The 23,340-nt window shown below is 40.5% G+C and overlaps 1 protein-coding gene across 1 annotated transcript in view; it reads left to right on the plus strand.

The window, feature by feature from the left end:
• Positions 1–5,381: 5,381 nt before the first annotated feature.
• Positions 5,382–23,340, plus strand: part of LOC147000913 (uncharacterized) — a 33,413-nt gene continuing 15,454 nt past the window's right edge. Inside the window, exon 1 of the mRNA XM_085830828.1 lies at positions 5,382–5,450. Coding sequence (XP_085686954.1) covers positions 5,382–5,450 — 69 coding nt within the window. The remainder of the gene's footprint in view (positions 5,451–23,340) is intronic.

The following is a 23,340-nucleotide window of genomic DNA, read 5'->3' on the forward strand; positions in this document are numbered from 1 at the left end:
CTGAACTCCTAAAATGCACCTGGCCTCTTATTTCATTAATTCTTACTGAATGTGCACATATTTGCATATACACTTATATTTTGAAACATAAATTGTAGAGACTGTGTAAAATTGCATATATTTATGTTTTGATAAGGCCACATAGCAATAAAATCACTCTTAGTGACATTGTGCTATACTTAAAAATCAGGGTCTTCAAAAAATTTTTTTTGCTTTCTTTCAGTGGGGCGGGGGTGAGCTAATGCCATACGGAGAAAAATGTGATGTATGTGTCCAGTTTGTACGAGTTTGTTTTTGTTTTGCAGGAAGAGTTGAACTATTTTCGGTAACAAGAGCAAATGGTGGAACAGGCTTCTTAGTTGTCTTGTCTTTATTTGCTTACCAAGTTTTGGAATTTTATTTAAATCTTTAAATGACAGCAGTGTCTTATGAAACATGTATTTATCTGAAATTTGTAACAGTTTTTGTGTTGAACCATATTCCCTCCTATACAATCGTGTAAATCTGTTTTTTTTTTTTTTTTTTTTTTTTTTTTTTTTAGGTTTTTCGAGACAGGGTTTCTCTGTATAGCCCTGGCTGTCCTGGCACTCACTTTGTAGACCAGGCTGGCCTCGAACTCAGAAATCCGCCTGCCTCTGCCTCCCGAGTGCTGGGATTAAAGGCGTGCGCCACCACGCCCGGCGAGGTAAATCTGTTTTTTATTCACTAATGATCACTACAGAAATGACCAGAAATGAGATTGTTCACATGGATAATTAGGCTATATTTTGCAAATCTCCCAAACTTTTCCTTATATCTTAAAATTAATGGAGAACCTAAGTGCTTCCCAAATTTGATCACTTTGTGTCTTGATGCATGGGACGTCAGCAATATAGACAAAGTGGACATGAGTGTGTGAGAGCCTTGATTGATGTGTAATATTGCCAATGATGAATTCCGGTTTTTTTTTAGCACAAGTTTCTCTTTTTTATGCTGGTATTCTCACTGCCACATTTTTGGAAACCTGTATCACACCTGAAATCTATCAATAAATAATAGTTTTCTAATTATGTATATCAGTGTCCTGATCAGCCACCATCAGAGATCTTTCCTTCTGTAATAGATAGAAACAAATACAAATACCCTTAGCCACACTGTTTTGAGAATGTCAAAAACTTTGGAACACACATTCATAAATGGGCTGTCTTCATAAAATCCCCTGTGTCAGGGCTTAGGAAATATGGTGGAAGTATAGGTAGAAGTATATCAGTGCCAGAGGGGATTGAGAACACCCACCATGGAAAACAGGACTTCTTTTTTTTTTTTTTAAAGATTTATTTATTTATTATATGTAAGTACACTGTAGCTGTCTTCAGACATTCCAGAAGAGGGCGCCAGATCTGGTTGTGGATGGTTGTGAGCCACCATGTGGTTGCTGGGATTTGAACTCTGGACCTTCGGAAGAACAGTCGGGTGCTCTTACCCACTGAGCCATCTCACCAGCCCCGGAAAACAGGACTTCTAAAACATGAAAGATAGATGCACATATGAAGTTACAGAGAATGTGGCAGCATGCACAGGGCCTGCATGGTTCTGTTCAAAATGGGGTCTCAATACTGAGAGGGGAATGGAACTACATCGCCATTCCAATCCAGTTGATAGTCATTTACAATAAAACAATATTAATTGTTTTTATGATATAAAATGCTCTATGAAATAAAAGAGGACACCATACCTGGGCATCTATCCCACGACGTTGTTGAGGATGGCATCCTATATGTAGAAATAATTTTGTAGTGGTCACAAGATGAATGATGCAGGAGACATTAAAGTTCCTGTCTATATTAAAAATGATTTAACAGACTTGCTTTCAGGTGTGATTTACAAGAATCTCTTTTGTCAAGAGATGTACTCAATACTAGGACATCACGGGGTATTCAAACTACTCTTAAGGGCAAACCTCATGCCCAGCAGCAGATGGGAAACACCAAACAAACTCAAAGACATTGTTGGTGACTCTTTGTCTCACAATGCTTTTCCAGGACTTTTAGATTTGTTTGGTTTCTGTGTTCATTTGTTTTGTTTTGTGATTTTAATCTCAAAGTTTCTTTTTAAGTATATTGTGTTTTATAGTTTTAAGTTTTTATGTAAATTCTTTTTGTGAATTTGAGTCTGTGTGTATAGGTTTCTTATACTTTTTCTTTATCTTCTTTTCATCTGTTTATTTTCATTTTGTCATATTCCAGTTATTTGTTTTTTATAATTAATAAAAATGATGATGATAACAATAATAGTTATTCAGATGTCTAGTCTATAAGAAGAAAAAGAAAGAAAGGGTATGGATTTGAATGTGTGGCACAGGGCAGGATAATCTGGAAGGAGATGGATAAGGAGAGAGGCAACCTATGTTCAATAATAGAAAAAAAGAGAAGACCATCAGTGTACATTGTACCACTCCTATCCTGTGATGAATCACATAAAATGCTCTATGATATCAAGGATGACGACATACCTTCATGAAGTTCTCCAGGATGGCATCCTATATGTAGAAATCATTTTCTAAAAACATAATGGCCACCAGATGAATGAAGAAATGAGACATTAATGCTTATGTCTAAATTACCAATGATTAAACAGCCTTGCCTTCATGTATGGTTTACAAGTACCTCTTTTGTGATTGTAAACTTGCATTTATGGTTGAACTACCAATAGCACCTTTGAAAAGAAAAATAATTGTCACAGAGAACATGGCCATGCTTCATCGAGCAAGCAAAACACACATGTGAGGTTTTCTCCCTAACAGATTCCTGAAGCTTTCTTCTAAGTAGCTAGAAATCAGTCTGACACAAAAATAGCAGTGACTAAGGAGATTAAAAGCTCATCATATAACACTGTATTATTAAAAATGCTGTTGGGCTGGTGAGATGGCTCAGTGGGTAAGAGCACCCGACTGCTCTTCCAAAGATCTGGAGTTCAAATCCCAGCAACCACATGGTGGCTCACAACCATCTGTAACAAGATCTGACTCCCTCTTCTGGAGTGTCTGATGATAGCTACAGTGTACTTACATATAATAAATAAATAAATCTTTAAAAAAAAATGCTGTCATAGGGAGTGATTTCTGTCAAATGCCATCTTTTGCTTTCTTTACATACACATCTTATTTGGTCTTGTTTAACATTTTATTTGGAATTACAATACACCACTGTTGCATTTACCACAGTTGCCTTGCTTTTGCCTTTTTTTTTCTTTTTGTTTTTGCTATTTTCTCTCGATTACCATTGTCTGACCTTCCTCTTCTGTTGTAGTCATCAAAAATATATTAATTTGATATTATGGAGACATTTTCCCTCTTTTTATTAATGATTTTATTTGTTTAAAATTCAAATGATAACCCCCTTCCCTCTTTCCCCTCCACACACTCACCATCCCATCCCCCTCTCCTCCTTGCCTCCACCCACTCCAGATTCACACTGCTCTATCATCGCCCTACACTGGGGCATCAAGCCTCCACAGGACCAAGGGCCTCCCCTCCCACTGATGCCAGATGAAGCCATCCTCTGCTACATATAGAGCTGAAGCCATGGATCTCTCCATGTATACTCTTTGGTAGGTGGTTTAGTCCCTGGATGCTCTTTATGGTCCAGTGGATTGATATTGTTCTTCCTATGGGGTTGCAATCATCTTCAGTTCTGTCAGTCCTTTCCCTAACTCTTCTGATGGGGTCTTGCCTGTGTTTATGGGTGGCCCAATCCCTCAACTGGTGCCTGTGCCTATCTACTGGAAGTGGTCTCTACAGGTTCTATCTCCCCTTTGTTGGATATTTTGGCTAATGTCATTCCCCTTGGGTCCTGGGAACCTCTCACTTCCCTGGTATCTGGGACTTTCTAGAGGCTACCCCCAGTTCCCCATCCTCTAGTGCTACGTATTTATATTTCCTGATCCTCTGTACTTCTCTCTTGTCTCTTCCCATACCTGATCCTACCCACCCTTTTATTATGTCCCCTACCTCACTCCCTTTTAGGTACCTATGAAGCAACTTCATTGGAAACTTTTGCCCCAAGGAATGGCTAATAGCTTTCCATTATGTAAAAAATTTTGTTGCTGCTTGGAAACAAGAAGTTAGGACGTTGAATCTTTCAGTGTCTATTGTTCCTTATATGGATATTTTATCAGCTGATCCCTCTGAAGGAGTTTTTCTACAAGCCTTGGATCTGATACAAGGAGCTTTAAAAATTTGGAGTGGTTGTTGTTCAAGGGCAGTATCTTCTGGCCTCCTCCAAGGGGTGGCTTCAAGTCTCCAGCTCTGCCCTCTGCAGCTCTCTAGGCTCAGGTGGATCCACTTCACTGATGCTGCTATTCTTGGAGATCATACCATGGTACTGGCATCTCTCACAAGTGGGGTCTTCTGCTGCAAATAGGACCCACCAATAGCCTCTCATAGGCTCTCATCACGCCAAGCCTCTACTCTTTTGCATGACCTCTCCATTCCTGAGCTGTCAATTAAAACTGAGGCTGAACCTTCACCAATAGCCCCTGATTCCCTGATCCCGTCACCCCTGACTGCCATGTGTGACACAGTGACACCCCACCATGTGACTCCTGACCCAAATATACCCCAAACCTTCCCAAGTACTGCTCCTTGGCGCCCCATTCAGCTCACAACCTGAGCGAGGCCTTTGGATGATGATGGGACACAGAGTGATCAGTGACACCCCCCCCCAGCCCCCCGGAAGCCTGGGCCAAGGCATGTGACATTGGGGGGGGGGGCGGATTCCTATGTCACCAGAGAATCACTGGTGCATGAGGTGGGTGCTAGGGGTCAGAACCTGGAGTGCCTAGTTGGCAGGGCTGAGGCTCGGTTGGAGTGAGGTGGACAGTGTTGAGGTCATATCAGGGTTACAGGACAGTGTCATCCAGGTCACAGGGCAATATAGAGGTCATGATGTGATCAAAGGTTGGGGTTTACATATGTTTTCGGGGTCAGGTGTAAAGTTGGGGTCCAAGTCATAGGTCAGGGATCACATAGGTGGTTGTTGGTCATGTCTGCCAGGGACTGGGATCACCATGCCTTACAGGAGACCCCGGGTGAACTCTGGCCACACTCCAGCCCTGCCCCCTCGCCCAGCCCCCTTCACAGCTGCCTGACCCAAGCCCGACAGGGAAGAGAGAGGTGGGAGGGGGTTGAGGGGAGGTCCTGAGCATTGGCAGGATGGAGCAGAAGGAGGACAGAGCCAAGGGTGTGACAACACATGACCCCGCGTGACCCCTAAGCTCTCCAACTTGGCCATGCCTGCTGCTCAGATCCTGCTGAGCGCTCAGAGTCGCCGCCATCGCCGTCCCCCCCCCCCCCCCGCCTCCCCGCCTGTCCCACGGAAACCCGTTCCGCCACACGCGCGATCATGCATAAGCACTCTGTCCCTGCGCCGCACCCCCAAGACCCTAAGTTGCCGCAGGTGCTGGCGGTGCTGGTGTGGGGCTGCTACTTCCAGTTCCCATCCGGGGAAGGTTGTCAACTAGTGATTAGCTCCTCTCATTACAGCTCCTGATCTCACTTAATCTCTGAGCAGCTCTGAGAGCAGACCCTCAGCTCTTGAAGACGCCTGGAAGAAGAAATGGAAGCAGGAACGCTCACCCAGTCATCATTCCCAAATCTATAAGAAACTTCCATAAGGAATTTTCTTTTTTCTTTCTATCTTTTCTTTTTCTTTTTTTAAAGATTTATTATTTTTAGAGTTCTACCTGCTTTTACACCTGGAGGCCACAAGAGGGAGCCAGATTCCATGACACGGAGTCATCTGTCCAGCCACCAAAAGAAGGTACAAAATATCACAGCACTTGCTGGAATTCAAACTCATGACCTTTGGGAGAACAGTTTGTGCCCTTAACGGCTAAGCTACCTGTTCTCAGTTTTTACATTTGACCTTTTGGCCTCATGGCCGCCTGAGGGGACAAGAACAGGATAGGGAATCTGCGCATGCTCACTCGCCGGAGGCGGGTTTAAAGTCCTGTCTCAAGTATTTTTCTTTTTGGAAGAAATGAAGCTTTTACTTAAACTTTAGAAGAGATGCAAAATAAAACCCACGTTTTCCTGGGGAGCCGCGAGCGAGCGCCGCAGCCCCGGCCGAACTCCTTCCCCTCGCCAAACCCTGGTGGCAGGCTGGAAGCAGAAGCCACATCACAGCTTTTTTTTTTTTTTTTTTTTTTTAATTGATAATAAAGTTCAACCTCTGTCTCGCTGAAACATGGAAATAAAGTTTCTTCCTCGGTTTATAAATGACTTCCGGTGGCCACAGGGAGAAAACAAAACCAAGGATCTCTCAGAGGCCGTGAAATAAATTTCTAACCTGGAGCCAGACTTGTGATCCTGAACATTGGCAGAGTCTAGCCTCAGCTCGGGAAAGAAGAACCCACAATACCAAATAGATTGGGAAAAAGTACCTTTGCCACATAATAATCAAAACACTAAACATATAAAGAATTATAAAAAAACTGCAATGGAAAAAAATTAATAAAAACTGAACTGAACAAAACCAAGTAATGCATGAGAGCAGACCTATTAGGTTTATACCTGTCTCCTCAATGTCTACTGTAAATAAAAAAGGGTTTGAACACAGGTGGTGCAGACTCAAAGAAACCAGCCTTGTTTCTACAAGCCTATGGTCCAAATGTTTTGGGCAGATTCAGAATCAGCCATGATGGGGAAGCTATTCAGAGGTCACTGCCTGATCTAGTAAGCGAGGAGCAACACAAGGGACCTCACATATGGCTTATACTTCCCATCCCAGAGAGGACCCACCACCCAGCTCCCACTGCTCAGCCACCTGCTCCTCTCAATTTTGGGCACTGACCCTGTGTCTCAACTTCAGAGCTTTTCTGAGGTCCCCTCACAGCACCCAACATCTGAGCTCAGAGCTGGACACAGAGAACCATTCAAGTCTGCACAGCCATAGCGAACTTGCAGAAAGGCACCCGGAAGATCCCTGCCTCCTTGTGTGACTGGCAGGTCTTCCTGGAGACATTTATTGGCCAATGAATCTTACCCCGCCTCAAGGTTAAAGTATGCTTCAGGTCCAGGGCCTGACCTTTTTTGAATTTGAGCAGTGGTTTGCATTCCCTTAGCTTTTGTCTTTGCCCTCCAAGGGCATACTCACCCCACCCTACCCTGGGGGAAAACTCACCAGGCCAGTTTAGGCTATTCAGCTGCCTGCTCCTCCCTCTGTGAGCAATGATCCTGCACTTACCAGGGCCTGACTTCAGACCTTGCCTGAGCTTTCCTCACAGTACTTGCCCTCTTCTTCCTGAAATCAAGGTGACTAGCTTACATAGGCCATTACTCAGGTGCAGTGTAGATATCATTCTGACCCAGTGAGTGGAAGGGTGCCTAGGCAATTAACATTAAAGAGGGATTTTAGGAAACAACAGTTTTGATTTGTGGCTTGGTGCTGGGCTCAGGGAAACCGCAGCTCCCTTTCCCCAGATGATAGGCAGCAAACAACCCTGGGAGAAAACCAGAAACATAAGGGAAACACTGTTGTGCCCTCTTATTAGACAGCACATCTTCATCAGTGGCGAAATAGAGAAAAACCACAGTTGGATTAGTACAGGTTCTCTAGATAAACATATCTCAAATCATAGAAGGAATCTCTCTATGTAGATAGAAAGGAAATTTAATAGAATGTCCCAATAGAGGCTCTCAGCCAACAGAAAGTAGAAAAATCAAGGATTGGTTGATATCCTGCTGCAGGTTATTATAGCTGATGTACCAGAATTCTAAAGAAATAAGTACTTATTAATGCCAGTTATAAAAATCACACGAGCAAATCACCTTTGTTTTATATAAAACAAGGCAAGAATAAAAAAAAAATGAAAGAACTACCCTGTTCAATGTCTTTTATATATGCAGGATGCCAAAAGAATACATTGCCTAGATTAAAGTTGGATCTGAACATCTCAAAAGATCAAGATTAAGCAAGAGTTTCTCAATTCAAAGGTATAATTAAGAAATATTATATATTAAGAAAAATCCCCCACAGTAAGCAGGACTAGAGTTAGGATTAGGCGATCAGAGGGCTATGGTTAGGATTAGGATAAGGGTCGTTAGGATTAGGGTTAGGGTGGTTAGGAAATTAAGGTGTGAGGTTTAAGATAGGCTTAAAGGTTTAGGATAAATCAGGGTTAGGCTCAGGGGTAGGCTTGAGGTGGCCACTATTATTCTTATATCCCATTGAATCTCTAGTATCTCTATCACATAAAGAAGAAATATCAGGGTTAGGGTTAGACTCAGAGTTAGGGCAAAGAATTTGCTGTGCTATGTAAAATTAGCTTCTCTCTTTTTCTCTCATCTGCCTTTCTAGTCCTCTATTTCATAGTATCAACATCTTCTTTCCTGCCACAACGAAAGTGGCAAGTGGGTTATCCAAGAACCTGGAATTCCCTGATGGGAAATATTTTTCTTTTACCATGGGGCCCGTAGAACAGAAAACCACTACTGCTTTGGTTGTTCTAAAGTTTAACCATGGGGATCCCCATAAGATGGAAGCAATCATGGGACTTGGTGCCCCTCTTTGGTAATTATATCATAAATAAATATGATATGTCTTCACCAAAGCTTTTGTTAATATAACCACATGGTACAAGATAAAATGGTGGCCAACATTATTCTTGATGGACCCACTGAATCAATAGTATCCCTATTGCACAAAGAAGAAATATCAGGCCTACAAGGTATTCATTTTATATCTTAATGATTTGTTTTGGTATTATTCTGATAGCTTCTACCTTACATATTTAATGGCTTCCCAAAAGAACCTAAAAGTTTTTCCACCTGATACCTCCAAAAGTAGCATACTAACAAAGGAAGGGAAGACTTGGATATTCACGGAACCGAATTGATAATCAAAGCATAAGTTGCCAAGAGCCAGAGAGACAGCTGCCAGCAAAGAACATCTATGCCATGCTATGCTGTGTCTCACTGTCAGTTATTTCTGCAGATAATTTTCCTCTGAGAAAAAAATGCCCTCAGTACTCTTCTACTCTAGACTTGTCTGGTTTACTTTCTGCCCAAACTAAAACTATGCTTACTAACGAACTCTATGTGAAGTTCTCACTTGACACTGAAAATTCTAAAAAAGGAATCCCAGACAAGCAATAAACACAAATTCATAGCTAACAAAAATTTGGCCTTTTATTAATTATGTATAAGACATACACATGCAATCATAGTTTGTCATTCATACCATGTATGTAATAGCAAATTCATTACAAGTAAAGTTAGCGTAACCTAAATTTATTTTACTTATAATAAATTGAACTTAAAAATTAGTATGAAAAGGCAAATATAAATTTAATCAGTGAATATAAAATGATAATATGGTCCTAAATCTTTCTTTGGAATAGGTAACATGAGGATATATATTTAAATATTAATGTCCATTTTTAAGGATGTGATCATACAAATCACAATGTTATCTCATTGAACCCTATCCCAATTCTAGTATACAACATGGTCTCTATCCCTTAAGGTTCTGAATTACTCTTTTTTTTTTTTTTTTTTTTTTGAGACAGGGTTTCTCTGTGTATCCCTGACTGTCCTGGAACTAACTCTCTAGACCAGGCTGGCCGTGAACTCAGAAATCTACCTGCCTCTGCCTCCCAAGTGCTGGGATTAAAGGAGTGTGCCACCACCACCCAGTCTGAATTAGTTTTAAAGAGTTTACCACAACTAGACCAGGAGATGTTATTCATAGTGGACATTATCCTCACTTATATAAGAATAAGATATCTATTCTTTTAAATATGTTAAATACATATTTGAATTTTCATATGGACATAAACATGAAGATGATTTAAAAGATATTCATATCCAGTAAAGCCTCTTTAAAGATAAATAAATGCATAATGATTAAAAGGTCCAGCACATCCCAGCATGTGAATATCCAGAAGTCTTACAAATGTCAAAGCATGGCAAAATCATTCAAGAATACACCCAAAGTGTAAGTTACCAAGCTAACTTCAGGAATACACGTGTTGAGTCAGCAAACATAAACAGACATGAAAATGGAAACACCAGAGGACCTTGCAAATACAAAAACTGTGTAAACCGTTTCAATTTGTGTTCTATCACTGGTCTACATCAAGGAATCCACATAGGAAACAAAGAGCACAATGGGACAGTGCTTGATAAGGTTTTTAACTCTAAACAAATACTCAGGCTGAAACAAACCAATAGTGGAAAGAAACCTTACAGATGTAGTGAATGTGCCAGATGTTTCACCAAGAAATGCAAGCTTAGACAACATCAGACAATCCATACAGGAGAGAAACCTTACAGATGTAGTGAATGTGACAAATGCTTTTTTTCACAAATACAGTATTAGTATTCATCAGAGAATTCATACTGGAGAGAAACCTTATGAATGTAGTGAATGTGACAAATGCTGTACTGACAAACACAGTCTTAGTAGTCATCAGATAATTCGTACATGAAAGAAGCCTTACAAATGTAGTGAATGTGACAAATGCTTTACCCAAAAATGTAATGTTAGTAGTCATAAAACAATTCATACAGGAAAGAAACCTTACAAATGTAGTGAATGTAACAAAAAGCTTTACCCAAAAATATAATCTTGATGTTCATTAGAGAATTCATACAGGGGGAAAAACCTTATAAATGTAGTGAATGTGACAAATGCTTCACTCACAAATATGATCTTATAATTCATCAGAGAATTCATAGAGAAGAGAAACTTTATAAATGTAGCAAACGTGACAAATGCTTTACCCACAAACACAGTCTTAGTATTCATCAGGTGATTCATACAGGAGAGAAACCTTATAAATGTAATGAATGTGATGAATTCTTTAGACTTCAATGTAGTCTTTACACTCATCAGAGAATGCACACATTAGAGAATATTTACAAATGAAGCAAATAAGACAAACCATTCACCAAGAAAGATCTTCTTAGAACTCATCAAAGAATACATACAGGAGAGTGACCTTTCAAATGTAAATGTTCAAAATCTTTACTGTTAGCTCATCTCTGACATCAGAGACTACATACAGGACAGAAACCTCATGAGAACAGACCTTTACCTGAAAATTAGTTCTAAGAAAATATCTAGAAATTTATAGTGAGGAAGGGGTGGGGGGATGGGTAATTTATACTGGAAAACATGTGGCATGTATTTTACCAAAGTGGAATTCTTTGCAAGACTTGAGGCTCCACACTGGAGTTTATTATGAATATCAGGAACTTGAGAAAGCATTTAAGTAGTGTTCAAGTCTTAGGAACTAAGAAGCATTTATGCTCGAGAAACTCTGAAAATGTGACAATGAAGGAAAATTTCAAATTGTTCACTGTCAAATATTTCATTATGAAGAAAGTAGCAAACCCCCAAAAATGTGTAACACTTTCTTGGAGACTGAAAGAATCCATTGCAGAGGAAATCTGATTATGGTGGATAATGCACCTCTCAAAATAGAGAGTGACACCAATAGCATTCTGTATGTTTAATTCAAATGAAGAAACTTAGACAAATATTTTTTAAAAGAGGGTTTGATAAATTAAATGGAATGCTCTTCATGCCAGTATTCCTACGGATACACAGAATGCCCTGAGTGTCAAGTATTCATAATCTGTATCATATGCTGGTTTCAAGTGTCAGGATAGGAGCTGTCTTTGAGTCCCTTGGGATCTGGTAAACAACTCCTTCCTCATAGTGCTGAATGTAACTGCAGTAAATTTCATTGGTTGAACAAGTTGTAATGGGTTGTTTTCAGTTTCAACTTGGGACAGGTAGATGAATATGTGTGTTGCATCTCTTTAGAAAACGTCTCTCATACAACATGCTGAACCCATTACTATTTTCTCCATACTTGTAACATAAAATTAATACTAGACCAATATTTTCAACCTGTCCATAGTAACTTGTTTGGAGGTATTCTGAATGTCTAACTGGTTACATAAGACCATAGGAAAACATGTATTTCTTAGGAGTGACACATTCGTTTGTCTCTAGGTGAGTCCACCTACATTAGTATACTGTGAATTTGATGACAGTGCTGTAGCATTAGGACTGTTAGACCCACTATATTTGAATGCAGTTGTGTTAACTAAAATAAGGGAGACTGTGTTCAGTGCTACTGCCTTACTGCCATAGTCTGAGGGATAAGGCTGCTTTCTGCCTTGAATTCCAAGAAGAGTGAAAGTTCTACCAAGAACAAATGAAACTATGGCTACAAGGTTGTCAGTGACAGACAAAATCCACTGGACTGTGTCATTATGTGGCTCTTAACTCATATAGTACCAAGTGATTCAACTTAAGTTCAGTAACCCTCAGAACAATGTTACCCATGGGCATATATTACAGACCATTGTGGTAGCTTCCTGTTGTAGCTTAACACTCCACTTTATATACCACAAGGAATGCATTAGATTTTAGTTCTTTTTGTTAAATAATTTACAGAATGGTAATATAATATCACATACATCTGAGAACATGTCGTCCCTAAACAAGATTAAATAACTTGCTTTACCTAGGTATTATCTTAATCTTAACTTCAGGTTTTTCAATTAAGTGTATCTTTTATTTTTTTTTTTTAGATATTTTCTTTATTTACATGTCAAATGCTATCGCCTTTCCTGATTTGCCCTCGAAACACCACCCCTATCCCATCACCCCTCTCCCTGCTCACCAACCCAACCACTCCCACTTCCTGGCTCTGGCATTCCCTTAACACTGGGGCATCAAGCCTTTACAGGACTAAGGGCCTCTCGCACTGATGAGTGACAAGGCCATCGTCTGCTACATATGCATCTGGAGCCATGTGTACTCTTTGGTTGGTGCTTTAGTCCCTGAGAGCTCTGGGGGTACTGGTTGGTTCATATTGTTTTTTTTTTTTTTTTTTTTTTTGGTGTTTTTTTTCAAGACAGGGTTTCTCTGTGTAGCTCTGGCTGTCCTGGAACTCACTTTGTAGACCAGGCTGGCCTCGAACTCAGAAATCCACCTGCCTCTGCCTCCCGAGTGCTGGGATTAAAGGCGTGCGCCACCACGCCCGGCTTGGTTCATATTGTTGTTCCTCCTGTGGGGCTGCAAACCCCTTTGGTTCCATGGGTCCTTGCTCTAGTTCCTCTATTGGTGACCCTGTGTTCAGTCCAATGGTTGGCTGAGAGCATCCACTTCTTTATTTGTCAGGCACTGGTAGAGTTCCTCAGGAGACAGCTATATCAGGCTCCTGTCAGCAAGCACTTGTTTGCATACAAAATAGGGTCTGGGTTTGGTGACTGTATATGGGATGGATCCCCATGTGGGGCAGTTTCTGGATGGTCTTTACGTCAGTCTCTGCTCTACACTTTGTCTCTGTAACTCCTTCCATGGCTATTTTGTTCCTTGTTTGTTATCCATCTGCCCTCAATTTACGGGCTTTTTTTTTTTTTTAGTATAGAATAGAGTTTATTCAAGGCAGAGGGAGGAGAAGGAGAAGGAGAAGGAGAAGGAGAAGGAGAAGGAGAAGGAGAAGGAGAAGGAGAAGGAGAAGGAGAAGGAGAAGGAGAAGGAGAAGGAGAAGGAGAAGAAGAAGAAGAAGAAGAAGAAGAAGAAGAAGAAGAAGAAGAAGAAGAAGAAGAAGAAGAAGAAGAAGAGGAGGAGGAGGAGGAGGAGGAGGAGGAGGAGGAGGAGGAAGAGGAGGAGGAGGAAGAGGAGGAGGAGGAAGGAAGAAGAAAGAACAGCAGCAGCAGCCATGAGGGGAGAATCAGGGGCTTTGCAGTCCAGGTATTTTGACACACGACTCTAATCCCAGCACTTGGAAGGATGAAGCAGGAAGATTTGAAGACTATGTGAGATGCCTAGCAAGCCATTGCTTGTCCCATGAAAAGGTGGGGGCAGAGAAATAAACTAAACAGGTAAAGGGGCTTCAGTTTACCTTATTGTCTACACATATATAAATGAAAGTTTTGATAAATTTGCATTGAGTATTGTACTGGCTAGTTTTGTGTGTTGGCTTGGCACAAGCTGGAGTTACCACAGAAAAAGGAGCTTCAGTTGGGGAAATGCCTCCATGAGATCCAGCTTAAGGCATTTTCTCAACTAGTGATCAAGGTGGGAGGGCCCCTTGTGGGTGGTCCAAGCTTGACAACCTAAATCCAACCCCTAAGACCCATATGGTAAAAGGACAAAACCCACTCCTTTAAGATGTCCCCTGACCTTTACACATGTGCCATGGCTTCTGTGTGTGTTCACACTTGTACACACACATATATAATACAGTAACAGCTTTAAAATGGCCATGCATTTTGACTCAATATTACATTTTATTTTAAGACTACCTCTCCTTACATAATAGAACTCACAGTTCTCTTGCCTTCTGACTTCAGTATTTGCTTCAGAATCAATCTCCATTTCTAGATAGAGAAGCCACTAACATCTGGAAATGGACAACACTGCCTTTAGAGGCTTGGTACTTACGGTGCAGGACTCCATTACTCTGCTCCTATTAAAAGGCATAGCAGCTAGCCCTGAACCTTCAACCTCTGCACCTGTAAGCCAGCCCCAACTAAATGTTGTTGCCTTGATCATGGTTTCTCTTCACAGCGGTAAAACCCTAACTAAAGATACTTGGTTATACTCCATAACAAAAACCCTAAAAACAGAGAAAATTATTGGTATATTGAATAATGCTTCTACTAAAGGGGTAGCTCATAGAATTACTCCCCTACTTCTTCATCATTTGTTTATCTTTTCCCCTCATCACAGGAATTACATATCGACAGGGTAATGGTGTTATAGAAATTTATCATGTCATAATTGCCTGAACTGAACCAAAACTCCTTATTTACAAGAAATTATAGATTTGATAATGATGGGCAGGACATATCTTAAGCCACTTACTGGTAAAGAGCCTACAGAAATGTTTGAGCTATTAAATAAAATGCAGGTTGGTTATTTGCTCCATGAGGATAATAATTGGCAGGTAGCATTAGCATGTTACTTGTGATCTATAGATAATCATTATCCTAAAAAAAAATCTCCTTTTTGGGTATTTTGAAGATACCTTAAAGTACCCCATGAGAATTACCTAAAATTATATCTAAAAATCCTATAGAGACTGCTTTCTATGCTTTTACAGATGTCTCTTCAAAAAGGGCAAGAAGCTTATATTTTATATATAAATTTCATATCCTCCACCAAAATGATTTTATTCACCTCTGGTTGTATAGCTCAACAGTTCCAACTGAAGTCAGCCAGATTTTTTTTTTAATTTTTTTTGGTCCCACTCGCTCCAGCCATATTTATTTCATATAGTGTGAGTACACTGTCACTATCTTCAGACACAGCAGAAGAGAGTATCAGATGCCTATTACAGATGGTTGTGAACAACCATGTGGTTGCTGGAAATTGAACTCAGGATCTCTGGAAGAGCAGTCTGTACTCTTAACCACTGAGCCATCTCTCCAGCCCATTCAGCCAGATTTTTTTTTTTTTTTTGAGACAGGTTTCTCTGTGTAGCTCTGGCAGTCCTGGGTCTCATTTTGTACACCAGGCTGGCCTGGAACTCAGAGATCCCCCTTCCTCTGCCTCCTGAGTGCTAGGATTACCGACATGCACCACCACTGCCCAGCTAACCAATCAGGTTTTATTAGCTGTTTCTCAGCCACTGAATATTTTAGCTGGCACTGCGTATTGTACTCAAGGTGTTGGTTTAGAAACTGTAGGACTTAAACCCAACCCCACTACTAATGTTATCCCATAATGATTTCTCTAGCTTCAGGTGTCTGTAAGACAATGACCTCAAGTTTTCCTGACTCAGTATGTTCATTCTTATCTGGTAGCTACCTTAGCATCCACTAATGCTCTAGTTGATGTGCTTGCCTCCTCACCACCAATACTTTCCAGGCCACTGAAAAATCTCATGAACTTCTTCACTTCTTGTTCTTTCACATCACTGCGCTCTACTAGTGGAATTAATTCTCAAGAGTTAAAATAAAACAGTCAGAAATTGGACATTTCAAATATGTTAATGTAATGGTTAATACTTTTTCTAATATGGCTGTTGCTTCTTGGCTTCAGAGCTAAAACACTCCTGGGTCTCATTAGTCATTTATTATCCTCCGTTTTCTTTCTAGAACTCTTCTTACAACTGAAAACTGATAGTGGGTCCTGCTTATCCTAGCAAAAGTTTGAAGGAGTTTTGCAAATTGTGGAATAGTGATCATATTACTAGAATCCTTTACAATCCACAGGATAACATTATTCCAGAATGACACATATCAAATACTTAAATCACAAAATTTAAAAGTAAAAATGGGGGTTTGTACAGCCACCCAAATTCCCACATACCATGCTCCATTTAACTATGCTAACTTTAATTTTTCACACTAACTAGTTAATTAACTTTCATTTTATGTGCATTGGTGTTTGCCTCATGTATGTTTGTGTGAGGATGTAAGATCTTGGAGTTACAGACAATTTTGAGTTGACCTGGGGGTGCTGGGATTTGAGTCTGGCTCCTCTGGAAGAGCAGTCAGTGTCCTTAACTGCTGAGCCATCTTTCCAGCCCTGATTTTCTTTACTTTATAAGGATAATGCTGCTTCTGTTGTTCAAAAGCATTTTCCCTAAAGGAAACATAGTCTCAAGGATATGTTAAATCCTAAACTCTTCCATGGAAAGAACCAGATGCTCTTTTAACATCAGGCTGGGGCTATGCATCCCATTGTTTGAAGGAACAACCCTGTGTGTTTAAGTTTCCTGGCTCCTCTAGTGCAGTGGTTCTCAACCTGTGGATTGGGACCCTTTTATGGGTGCATCTCAGATGTCCTGCTTATCAGATATTTACATGATGATTCATAACTAGCAAAACTACTGTTTTGGAGTAGCAATGAAATAATCTTATGGTGGGAGTCACCACAACACCAGGAACTGTATTAAAGGGTTGTGGCATTAGGAAGGCTGAGAACTGCTATGATGATTTCGGGGTCTTTACAGCGTCCTCTAAGTTTCAGGTTGCTTTTTCTTTCACTCTCACATTCTCAAAATGCAGTGCAATTTTCTATTGGTTGTTGGAAGAGTGATATAGTAAGCAGACCAGAGGCCTCAGGGCCCTTGGTGATAGTTTACTATTTATGCCCATTTATTCTGTTTATTTCTTAATTACAATCACGGGTTTCTACCCTACCTTAGGCAATTCAGATTAAGATACAAAACCTCTGTATTTATAATAAGCTTTAGACAGCACTAGAGCTGGGCAGACATCTACCTTCTAAGCTATAATCTACTTCCCTATCAATGCACTTGTGATATGACTTGGCATCTTACATCTGGGCTCTTACAGCCACATTTCTATGATTCACCTACTCCATGGCATCTTCTCAATCCATCTTCTCTCTCCTTGTGGTCCTCCTCAGACCCTGAGCCCAGGAATTGAAACTCCAGCTACCTCTCTTTTTTGCCCAACTATAGGCTGTAGGCATCTTTATTCAACCAATAGGTTTAAATTAAAGAGCAAGGTTACATAGCATCACTTGGTGTATGTTAATATTTCCTTGTCCCTGTGGACAACCAGACCTTCGGGGGCAGTATTTACTATTATAAAACATAGCAACAGACCAAACCTCAACACCTGTTGTTTGGCATTTGCTGTAAGTCATCCTGGGAGCTCCCCCTTACTTTCCCCTTCTTTCCCCCCTTCTCTTGTTCCCCTTGTTTTCTCCCTTCCCCACTTGCTTTCTCCCTTCCCCCTTTCCCTCTTCCCGTTCCTTTTCTTCTTCTTCCTTTTCTTTTTGGAGATAGAATATTTCTATATAATTCTGGATCAGAACATGCTATGTAGGCCAGGTTGGCCCACCTCTGCCTCCTGAGGGCTGGGATTAAAGAGGTGTGTTAATACGCGCAGATGAGTTTTCTTTATTAAAATATTTATTTCAAATACTTTTTAATAATGTGTAAAATTATGTGCACATTGATGCAGGTGGGTGCTGATGGAGGCTAAAGGTGTCAGATCCCCAAGGTCTGGAGTTACAGGTGATTGTAAACTGCCTCATATGGATGCTGGGAACTGAACTTGGGACCTCTGGAAGAGCAATACTCACTGTTTATCACTGAGCTATCTTATCTACACAGTCCCAAGGATTTTTCTTTTAAATCTCTTTATTGACTAAACAGTTGTCTAGAATGATGGTACAAAATATTATGGTGGAACTTTCCTCTAATTACTAATTTATAATTCTTTCTGTTAAAATATGGTAATTGTAGTGTGCTGATGTAATTTCTACTTTTTAATATTTAAATATTTTAGTGCGTTTTAATTAATTAATGTGTCCACATGTATGGAGGTCAGAGGACAATTCATGTTAGTTGATTTTTTTTCCATCTTTCACGTGGGTCCTGGGAGTCAAGTTCAGGTTGTCAGGCTTGGCAGCAAACACCTCTACCCATTGAGAGATACATCTGTCTCTATTTTATATTCTTTATTTTGAGATAGGGTGTCATGTAGCTCAGGCTGGTATTTTTGATTGTCAAGTTGACTACATCTAGAATTAACCAAAATCCAAGTAACTGAGTACACCTGTGAAAGACTTTTCTTGATTAATCAGTTGAAGTGTGAAGACTCACCCTAAATTCATGTCTTTTTGAGGTGAGAAGATCCACCTTTAAACCTGGGCCACATCTTCTGGTGGCAGCCTATAAAAAATGTGGAAGAAGGAAACATGATCTTTGCCTGCTTGCCCTCACTCTTCTTGGCAAGTTCATTCTTTCACTGACATTATGGCCTGCTTCTTTGGGATTCTGGCTTCTAATGAATACCAGCTGAGACATCAGCCTCATGGACTGAACAATTCCTGGATTTTTTAACTTTTCATTGGGAGACGACGATTGTTGGATTAGCTGGACCTTATAACCTGTAAGGCACTCTAATAGATTCCATTTATTTATCAAGTCATTCTATCAGTTCTGTTTCTCCAGAGAACCCTGACTAATACACTGGCCTACAACTTGCTATGGGGCTCATCCTTCTGTCTTCCAATTGCTGTGGATACAGATGTGGCCTACCATGCCTGGTTACTATTTTATTTTTAAAATCCATTTAGTCCATCTTTGCTATCTGAGAAAATAATACATGAGAGGGTGCTTGCAGGAGACCAGGCAGAAAACCATGATATTGTTTGTGAGGAAAGTGCCCTAGGCAGAAATGATAGTGAATGGTGAGCTATTAAATGGTCTAATAACATCCTTATGCCTTTTGTGCGATATTTCCCCTGATTCTGACAAGTATTTTTAACTCTGAAGCTTCACCTCTGTGGTTCTGAGTCTACACTTATCTGAAAAGCACACATACTCCTTTTGTACCTCAGACCAGGACTCTCCTGTCTCTTCAGCCCATTGAGTTTTTATATTGCAGATTGAGGGTGACCTTAAAGTCCTAATTCTATCACTTCTGTTCCAGTTGTTGTAGCTCTGTGAAAAATCTAAGTATTGCTCCAAATTGTCATCTCTTACTGAGGTAGAATTTATTACCCAACCCCTGATGCTGGGATTTCCCTGACCATTCCATTAACAAAATGTAGCACAAGTACTGATTTTTGACTTCTGAGGCTATGTTGTAATGCACTTTGTAGATTTTTTGAGGAGTTTTCTAGAATGTTCATTATTGGGACATCCTTCCTTATGGAACCCACCCACCAAGCCAAGCAGGGCTAAAATTCTTTAGAGACATACAGTATGACTGCGCTCCCAGCTGGCATCAACTGCCAGTCTTGGAGTATGTTATTTTGGACATAGAATCCTCACTGGAGGTCCATTTTTCTTTCACTGCTTCTATCCAAAATGTCCCTAGATGCTCTCAACAAGCACCAACCAGTAAAGAAGTAGAGAACAGAATCATTTAGTAGCTGGACAGTGGTGGTGCATGCCTTTAATTCCAGTACAAGAGGCAGAGGCAAGTCGGATCTCTGAGTTTGAAGTTAGCCTGGACTATAGAGTGAGTTCCAGGACAGCCAGAGCTACACAGAGAAACCTTGTATTATAAAACAACAAATCAATCAATCAATCAACCAACCAACCAAACGAACAAACATGCAATTGATTCTCCCAACTCCATCAATAGAAGGGTAAGAAATTATAGATATCATAAAATACTTCTTTAAGTTTTTTTTTAGATTTATTGTCTGTATGTGTCTTGCCTGCATACATATGTAATATGTGCATGTCTGGTGCCTGCAGAGGTCAAAAGAAGACGTCAGATCTCTTAGAACTGTGGTTGTAGGTGGTTGTGAGTCACTACATGGGTCCTAGGAACTGAATCTGATCTTCTAAAATAGTAACAAGTATTGTTACTGGCTAAGCATTCTCTTCAGCCCTCATAAATTTTGGAAGCATCAGAAAATGGAACTGATTTGTAGAACTTTACCTCCTAAAAGTATTGAGAAGCGATCTCTCTATGTAGCCCTGGCTGGTTTTGAACTCACAAAGATCCACTTGCTTCTGCCTCCTGAGTGTTGGGATTAAGGGCGTTGCCACTATGCCTAGATCCTGGGAGTCTTGACCCCTAGAGTTTTTTCTCCATCATAATTACCTTAGTTTAGGCCTTTACCACTGTTTTTATGAAACATAGAGTGGTCTGGCAAGATGGTTAGTGGATAAAGGAGCTAAAAGGCAAGCCTGATAACCTGAGTTTGATCTGTAGATCATACAAGTTAGCAGAAGAGAGTTGTTCTATAACCTCCATATGCCCAATATGTAACTTAAAGATGTAAAATATATCAGGGTAGTAGTGCACGTGCCTTTAATCCCAGCACTCATAAGGTAGGGGCAGGCAGATTTCTATGAGTTTAAGGCTAGCCTGGTCTACAGAGCTTCCAGGACAGCCAGGGCTCTGTTACACAGAAAAATACTGTCTAAAACAAGAGATGGAAAATATATGTGTCTTAGGGTCACTATTGCTGTGAAGAAACACCATGACCAAAAGCACCTTGGAGAAGAAAGGGTTTATTTCATTAAAGTTCCTTAAAACAGTTCACCATCAAAACCAGTGAGGGCAGGAACTCAAGTAGGGCAGGAACCAGGAGGCAGCAGCTGATGCAGAGGTTATGGAGGAGCCTGGCTCACTGCAGCGATTTCTGTGGCTTCTTCAGTCTGCTTTCTTATAGAACCCAGGGCTTGATCCTTTTATATTAAGATTAGATACAAATGTTGAGTCGGATATTGATTTTTAGTCAAATAATAACATCCTCAAGGCCTTTCCATATTGGCACGTAAAGCCGTTATAATTTTAAACTATTTCATTGATGTAGAATTCATATATCATAGAATTCATCTTTAAAAAATAGGACCCAGGGCTGGAGAGATGGCTCAGCGGTTAAGAGACCTGACTGCTCTCCTGAACATCATGAGTTCAAGTCCCAGCAACCACATGGTGGCTCAAAACCATCCATAATGAGATCTGACGACCTCTTCTGGTGTGTCTGAAGACAGCTACAGTGAACTTACATATAGCAATAAATAAATCTAAAAAAAAGAAAAAAAGGACCCAGGAGAGATGGGGTGAAGAACATGGGGAGGGGAACCCTAAAGGGGGCCAACATTTGGAATGTAAATAAATAAATAAATAATTTACTTAAAATAAAAGAAAATTAGGATCCAGTGAAATCCAGGCATGGTGGCACAAACCTCTAATTCCATTGCTTGGGAGCCAGGGGCAAGCAGATCTCTGTGAGTTTGAAGCCCAGCTTGGTTTATATAGTATATTCCATAGCTACATATGGAGGCCCTGTCTTCAACCAAACCAAACCAAACCAGCCAACCAACCATACAGGATATGTGGCCAATGCGATAGCAGGATACATTAGGTTTAGGAAACAGAAAGTTCAGAAACTCTCTCTCTCTCTCTCTCTCTCTCCCACACACACACACACACACACAGAAATAAATGTGATTTTCAAATATATTAAAAACGTGACCTAGTTAGCATTTATCAGTTAGTCCTTGTCTCCCTCCCCATTTTTTTCTTTCTTCCCTCTTGTTTAGCAGGGTAGAATCATCTTGCTTAGTCCCTCTACCTGTGACTAGCATTTTCCTGCATGACTGGTAAGAATGAGTGTTCTATCCTGTGTCGGGGGTGAAATGTTTTAGATCCCTTATGCCCAGGGATCTCAGCATAGGTGGGAGCTCATAGAAGGTTCCCACTGAAAAGACAAGCTTGAGCAGGGTGATGGGAAAAACGCATAGAACAGTCAGAGCCAGAATCCTTGAGTTCAGATTGATAGACAGGCATTTTCTCACTGGGATGATGGGATGTATGGCCTTGGTATGTGATAGGCAAAGTGTGACTATTGCTCTGGGCTCATCGATTGGGACAAGCTTCTTATTTATGCAGTGGACACGAACAGCACTCTCAAGCTCTCTAGAATATCTCAAACATATACTCTTTTTTCTCAAATTTTTAGGTATTTGTTAGCATCATAGCAAATGTCTTCCAAAGGCCATTTGCAAAATGCTTGGTTGCCAGACAGTGGTACTATTGGGTGGTGGTTGAATCTTTAGGATGTAGAAAGAGAAAGAGAAGTCACTGGAAACATGCCCTCAGAGTAGACATTGGGACCCTGATCACTTCTCTCTCTGATAATCTCAAAGTGAGCTGTTTTGTGGCACCAACGTGATTCTGCAAGGCTATTCTGCCTCATAACCAATGAAGACAACTAACCACAGGTGAAATCCTCCAAGACCAATGCTTGCTTCCACTAAGTTATTTTTCTCTTGTATTTCTCACAGTAATAAGCTAACCAGAAAATAGCATTTGAAATAATTTGCTAGAAACAGCTAAATATTAAGTGTACCAACAGGGAACAAAATGCTTTATTATTATATGAAAAGCAGTGCTTTCTTCCTTACTCTGTCCAATAACGGCTTATTTCCTCAGGAATGTTAACTACTGTATCCCAGCTGAGGTTATGTAGATGTGAAGGCCAGAGGATAACCTCAGGTGTCATTCCTAAGGTACAGTAGAGCTTTCTCCCCTGTGTGTGTGTGTGTGTGTGTGTGTGAATGTGTGTGACATATGTGTATGGGTGTTCATGTTTGCATAGATATGAGAACTTGGGTGCATATATAGGTATGGATTCATGTGCACGTGGAGGCCTAAGGTTGATGTCAAGAATTATCTTTGTTCCCATTTGTACTTTATTCAGTGACTCAGGGTCTCTTACTCAAAGCCAGAACTGTCCAGAATAGCCTGTTTTATTGATTAGCTTCCTTTGGGCATTACCTGTCTTTACTTTCCTAGGCTGGAATTACAGAAAGACCACCATGCCCACCAGATACTGATGTGAGTTCTGGGTACCTAAAGTCTGGTCCTCACACTAGTGC

The sequence above is a fragment of the Mus caroli genome, unplaced genomic scaffold, assembly GCF_978045245.1.
Source record: "Mus caroli unplaced genomic scaffold, Mus_caroli_1 scaffold_15, whole genome shotgun sequence".
Classification (NCBI taxonomy): Eukaryota; Metazoa; Chordata; class Mammalia; order Rodentia; family Muridae; genus Mus; species Mus caroli.